This window comes from Nipponia nippon, unplaced genomic scaffold, assembly GCF_047370975.1.
Source record: "Nipponia nippon isolate SJK-2023a ecotype South Korea unplaced genomic scaffold, ASM4737097v1 scaffold_1, whole genome shotgun sequence".
NCBI classification, from domain to species: domain Eukaryota; kingdom Metazoa; phylum Chordata; class Aves; order Pelecaniformes; family Threskiornithidae; genus Nipponia; species Nipponia nippon.
Genome location: NW_028262290.1, coordinates 134,505,398 through 134,511,813, shown reverse-complemented (window position 1 = coordinate 134,511,813; position 6,416 = coordinate 134,505,398). Strand labels below are relative to the sequence as shown.

Below are 6,416 nucleotides of genomic sequence, written 5' to 3'. Positions count from 1 at the left end.
CTGCCTAGCAGCACGAGTTTTCCTTACTCTTTATTTCCAAATTAGGGAGTTGGAGAGTAACCACAGTACCTCGCTGGCACCACGCGAGTTCCTATGGCCCCAGAAGGGAACTGGGAGATGAAGTCCATCATGGGAGGCTAAAGTCTACTTCCTCCTTCATGTGGCCCCCCACAGATTTGGAGCTCGCAGATGAGACAGCATAAGTGTGGGTGTCTCTGACAGTATCTAAGTAGCACAAAAGGTCAAGAAACTGTTGAAATCTTGAGGTCCAGTGAAGAGTAAGAAGTTGCTAGAGACTTTGTCCAATCTCAGTGAGGAAGTAAAAGAGACTAGAAGCAACTAAATTAAAAACTAGAAGAGGAGCCTTAAACAATGCCTGTAAGCTTTCAACACAAAGGTGATGTAGCTGAAGAGAAGAATGAAAAGAGAGCAGCAATTTATGTTGTGTATGGAGTGATCACAGCACACTTGTGTTGACAGAGGAAGAAGTGAGAGGATAGGGGTGAAAAGAGTAGTGAAAGGGACTGGGAAGTTTAGGCTGGAAGAAGCTGAGTGCTTGGATAGACAGATGGGTTTGGAGTGAAGAAAATGCATTCATTTCCAGTTTCAGTCCTAAAATCGAAAGAAAAAAGGGGCTGGAGAAGAGAAGGAAGTAAGATGTGGTGTACAGTATTGCCCACCTTTTTTTCCAGGATGCTGGCAAGATGTTGTGAAGAGAGAAGAGAAAGTGAAGGGGAAAGGGACAGAGGAGAGACAGAAGCTAGCGAATAGTTGGCGTCCTCCACAAAGGTGTTTGGCCAGGAATGTGGCAGGAATGTGACTGCAAGGCACTGACCTCGTCAGGCGTACAGTTCTTTTACGGTATTTTTTCAAAAATTTTGTTTGCTGAAGACATATTTTTCAAAACATCATTCGATCAGCTCCTGGCGTACTAGCAAGCACACTAGCTAGCATCGTTAAGGTTTAGTCAAATTAATTTTATCTGCATTTTGTGGCTTCAGCGTACTTGGCGTGTGGGATAGCTTCCCAGGCAACTAAACCCGAGCGGTGAAGCTGGTAAACAAGCCGGCGTTACGCTGCCTAATCCCAGCTGGGAGCGCCCGAGGAGGCGGGGGCCGGGCGGCGGGACGCCCCGTCCGGCGGGACCCGGCGGCTGCCGGCGGCCGGGGGAAGCCGCCGTGCTGCGGGGCAGCGCCGCTCCCGGCCCGCCGCTTGGCCGGGGCCGGGCTTTGCAGAACCCCAGGTTTCTCCCGTCCGGGAATACCTGGGCCGCGGCTGAGCGCCTCCGCCAGCAGTGCGGAGCAGAAACGCTTCCACAACCGGGGCTTCGGTAACCAGCCAGGGAAGGTGCGAGCTCGCAGCCCCCTGCGGACGGCCAGACAGACACCAGCACCACGGACACTGCCTCAGCCTCCCGGCAGCCGGGCACGGGCGGCTGCGGGGGGACCGAGCCGCGGCGGCCGGGGCTGAGCCCCCCAGCTGCGGCCGCTCTCCGGCGGCTGGGCTCGGCCGCCGCCCGCGGGACGCGGGTGCGCTGGAGGGGGGAAAGGCGAGCTCTTCCCGGCCCTCGGCTCAGCCGTGGCCGCGTACAACTCGTGTTTACACAGGGCGACTCCCAGGCTCCCATGTTTAGCGTTGAGATAAAATTTATTGCGGTTATTCCGGGGGAAGAGCTCTGCTGCTGCGGCGGCGGCGGCGAAAGGAAACCGAGGAAGAAACTGGGCGGGAGAAGCGGCGGTGGGTCAGAAAGGCACCGGGGCTCTTCGTGGAAGGTTTTATTTGTCAGGAGTTTGGCAGCACCTCTTACTTTTCGCGATGCTGCTCCTTTCCTTTAAAATAAGTGTTTATCTTAAAATGTCAGTGTAGTAACTCAGGGATTTATCCCCTCATGAGATAGGAACCACGTCCTCGCCCAGTGAGCCCCGTCGGACCTCTCGCTGCTCAGCGAGTGGCAGCCTTGCCCCGGCGACCTCCTTCCCTTCCCCGGCGGCCCCGCTGCCCTTGCCCGCGGCGGAGCCGGGTGCCCTCCCGCTGCCCGCCGCGGGCGCTCCCGCCCCGGCCCCCCTGCCCCGCTTTTGGCCGGGCGCCCATTGTGTCGGGTGCCTTCGCTAGGCGCCCTGCGGCCCTGACGGTGTCAGCCCGAGGGAGGCGGGAAGCAGAGGAGGCGACAGGGCTGGGGGGGGGGGGGGTGACAGACACGGGCCTCATCCTGCCACTGAGGCCGTGTCGCTTTTCTTTCAAAGCTGAACGCTGTGACTTTTCCCCCCCGGTTATTTTTTGTTATTAGGGCTCGGCGGGCGCTTGGAGCGGACCTCCCTTCTCACTTGCCGCGGGCGCCCCCCCCGCACCCCTCCCCGGCCACCACAGGCTCGGGGGTTTTCCCTCTCCGACCCCCTTCCCACGCCCGAGCCCTTCCGTCGCGGTCCCCCGGGCCGCCGGACGGGCGCCCCCCCCCCGCTGCCGCGCCGGTCCTCCCTCTCCTCGCCTGACCTTCCCAACATGGCGGCGCGGCCGCCCCCTCCTCCCTCCGCCCCGCCGCCGCGAGGGGCCTCCTCGGCGAGGGGGCGGCGGCGGCTGTCAGCCGGGCGGGGCGGGACCCGGCCGGGGGAGCGCGGCGGCGGCGGGAGGAGCGGGCGCAGGGCTGGGCCGGGCGGGGCGGAGCGGCCCGGCCCGGGCCGGCGCCGCGCACACTGACAGGCGCTCGGCCGGCAGACGGCGGCCGCGCCGGAGTGCGGAGGGAGGCGGCCGGGAGACGGCGTCGCTTCAGCGGGGGAGACGCGGGGCGAGCGGCGCTGGAAAGCCCCGGCCGCCCCCACACCTGTGCCCTCCGGGGCGGCGAGTGGGTGTAGCCGCCGCCGATCACCTGGGATCCCCGCCCCGTAGCGCCTCCGCCTCCCGCCCTCGCCCGGCCGGGGAAGGCGCCACCGCCGCTGCAAGGGAGCGAGCGAGGCAGCGCGCTCCGGGCCGCCGCGGGCAGCAGGGCCGGGGCCCGCGGGCGAAGCGAGGGCTGCGGCGCCGGTGGGGCTCGCCCCCTCCCGACAGCCGGGGCGAGGCGGGCAGGAGGGCGGCGGCCCCCGGAGCCTGCGGTGCGGGGCGCTGGAACCGCGGCAGGATGAACCCCAATGTCACCTACGCCAGTCGCAAGCGGCGGAAACCTGTGCAGAAAATGTAAGCGGCCCCGCGGGGCGGGAGGGGAGAGCGGCGGGGCGGGAGGGGAGAGCGGCGGGGAGGGAGAGACCGGCTTCCCGGCGGCTCGCCGTCCTGCCGCGCACCGCGCCGGGGAGGCCCGGCGGGGGCGGCCGGTGGCGCGGTGCGGTGCAGGGGCGCCCGGGAGCGGTGGTGCCTGGGGGTGCCGGCAGCGTTTTTATTGTTTTTCGCCTTTTTTTTTCTTTTTTTTTTTTCTTTAAAGAAGGGAGTGTCGGGGCGCTGGGAAGGAGGGAGCGGTGCCGGCAGCGCGGCGCAGCCGGCTGACCTAGATTGGGAGGCATCCGAGGTGACGGCTCCCGAGCGGTGGCTGCGCTCAGCCCAGGGGAGTGGGTGCCGCGCCGTCCCGGGTGGGTGCCGCGCCGTCCCGGGCGGGCCCCCGCGCGGTGGCTGCCGCGCTCCCGCCTGCGCGCAGGGCGCTCCCGCCGCCCCCGCCCCGCACCGCGCCCGGGCCGCTCCGCTCCGCATCGGTGCGCGGTGCCGGGCGCTCAGGTGTCTCTGCGGGGAGCGCGGGGTCGGAGCCGGGAAAGGCTCGGCCGATTCCCACCGTTTAGGGCTATTTTTAGCCTATCTGGGAGGGCTGAACCAGCTTTAACCCTCCGGTGTTACATTAGGTGTTTTTATTTGTTCAGCTTCAAACGAACCCCAGTGCTGCAGACCGGTCGGAAGGGGGGGGAGGGACGGACACACCAAACTCTGGCTGTATGGTGGCTTTTTGTTTATTAATTTATCTTTTTGAAACTCTGGGAACGGCTTAGTACCTGAGTAACTTCATATTATGCACCTGCTGTAGGTTTGCTAGGCTTTGCATGCTCCACTAGAAGACTGGTCTCATGAGAGTGATTTTTCAGGCTAGAGGAGATGCTTAACTTGCACTTTCAACTGAAAGTCAAGAATCTATAGGTCATAAAAAGTAGCAAAGCTGAACTACTGAGTTGCAAGAAAAATAAGCTAACTGTGATGCAAAGCTCAAAAAATCCCTGTGTATTTCCGCAGGGTACTTCTGTAGATGTAAAATAACTGCCAAGACTACAAAAGCATTAAAGGAGAGAATGACAAATATTTAATGAAATTCTATTGTGAATGATATGTTTTTAGATTTATAGCAGACAACTGTCTTGGGGGCAGGGGAATTAGCTTGAGCGCCTTGTTTCTTTCTGGTTGGAGTTGTTAGAATGAATGCATGTACATAGCTGGGTTTTCACCCTACAAATTAACACAGAAAATCTAAAAATGCATTTTTTTAAAAACATTCCCTTGCTAGAAGATGCATTCATTATGAAAATAGCAGTGTTTGCTTTTTTTGACCATTCATTTCCAAACAAAAATGTAGAGGTATCGAATTCAATTCATGCTGTACATCTGGATTTTAAGAATGAAATGAGTGGGTTTTTTGTGAAGAAATAAAAATGTATTGGTGGTATTTGTAGACTATTAGTTGCTAAAGGCAAATCTTAACTTCTCATTGTGAAAGGGCGAGGTGTTCTGCCTTGCTGGTAAGATCGCTTAGTGTCTGGCTTACTATTAAATTCTGGTTAGTCTTGGATAGAGGATGTGAAACTTTCTCTTTCATGTTGCTGTAGTATCTACATAAGCCTTTTCCATGTATCTCCTTTTTATGTAAGCTGGCTGAGGTTCTCTGATTAGTTGAACTTTAAGCCTTTTTTATTACTAATGGAAATCATTTCTCTACTAAGGGACTTTGTCCTTTAGGACCAAAGGGAGAAGTAAATATTTCTTCTTAAAATAAAAATACTCATATTAAAATAGTTTGCTCACCCATAAGTAGAAGTGGAGGCTGATTATTAACCCACCTTTCTGGGGTTACTAGAAATTATTTTAATGCAAGATTAATTTATCTTTCATGTATCACTTATTTGTTTCTTTTCTCCTCATAATGGCTATGCTCTTTGGTTGCTTCTTCTGTTAGACCAACCTTACAGAACGTTGCTAGTGGGTCAGAGGGCTCAGATTTCTTACATAACTAATTACAGACAATACCTTTAGGCCAAAAAAGGTGAGAGAAGCAATAAGCTTTTGTAACTGGTTGGGGGAGGGAGGGAAGATGTACTTGCTGCTGGTTAATAAAGATTTTAAACTTTATGAACAGTTCCAGTGTTGTGTTTTCTTGTCCTATGGTTTGACACTATTGTGATTTTAATCCATTTGAAGTTGATATTTCCTCCCCCCAGTAGAATTCACAGCTCTTCAAAAAAAAAAAAAAAAAGTGACATGTTGTTGGGACTAGTATCTTTTACAGAAGAGATTGTTTCTGTAGATAGTTCTTCTACTGTTTTATTTGCCGTAGATGTAACTCTGAATGGAGCATGATAATTGGTAACCTGTGGCAATAGGCAGCTAGTTCATAGAAATGGAAGAAGCTATTCATCTAATGCCATAGTTGCCATGTAAAAAAATGAAGTAGAAGAAATACTTCTTGCTTCAGGTGCAAATAACTCATTAAAGCCACGATGGTAACTCAAAACCAGTTTAAGAAACTTCCCCCTGCAACTCCCCATTTTTATTATGTGCCATGTGAAGGAACTGAACATGAGATGGAATCTGGGGCTATTGCCTGACAGTGCCGACTGTTAAAATGTGCTTTTTGATTCAGTAGGGAATTGCAGTATCACAGCTGAAAAAGAAAAGCAGTCATGGAGGAACTTAATAGGCAACTGTTCCTGCAGTTCATCTTGTTGTCTTGTCATCTGAAAAAAACAAAAAAGCCTGCTAAACCATGTGCGCTCTAATTGCATGTAATACGCTACAGAAATCGCCTTCTTAAAACCTTGGAGCCTTTAAATTTCCTCCTCATTTAACGTTTGAACACTGTGAGTCCCCCTGGTGGCAGCACGTCTGTGGGGTGTTTCACTCCCCACTGAGACTTGGGGAGCAATGGGTGGCCCTTGCTTTTGCTTTTTTTTTTTTTTTTTGTCTTGAGTTCCTTTTCTCTAGTGATTAACTGAACTGCTGAAATAGTATACAAGTATTATAGTAGGAAGGATAAAAATGCAAATTTTGTGGAAGTGGGGTTTACTAGAGACAGGTTCTAACATTAGGTGAAGGCTATTACATAAATGTAGCTCCACCTTGTAGTTTTTATGTTTTTCTGCCTACTAGGTTTGATTTGCCTTGTTTTTTCTTTTTTTTTTTTCTCCAGTGGTTGGATAGGAATTGTTTTGCATAACTGCATAAATGTTATAGACAAAGAA

General features: G+C 54.0%; 1 protein-coding gene across 1 annotated transcript in view; it reads left to right on the top strand.

Annotated features, from left to right (window-relative positions):
* The first annotated feature begins 2,666 nt into the window (after positions 1-2,666).
* AHR (aryl hydrocarbon receptor) overlaps positions 2,667-6,416 on the top strand; it is a 67,023-nt gene continuing 63,273 nt past the window's right edge. The window contains exon 1 of the mRNA XM_087773737.1: positions 2,667-3,168. Coding sequence (XP_087629863.1) covers positions 3,113-3,168 — 56 coding nt within the window. The 5' untranslated portion in view covers positions 2,667-3,112. The remainder of the gene's footprint in view (positions 3,169-6,416) is intronic.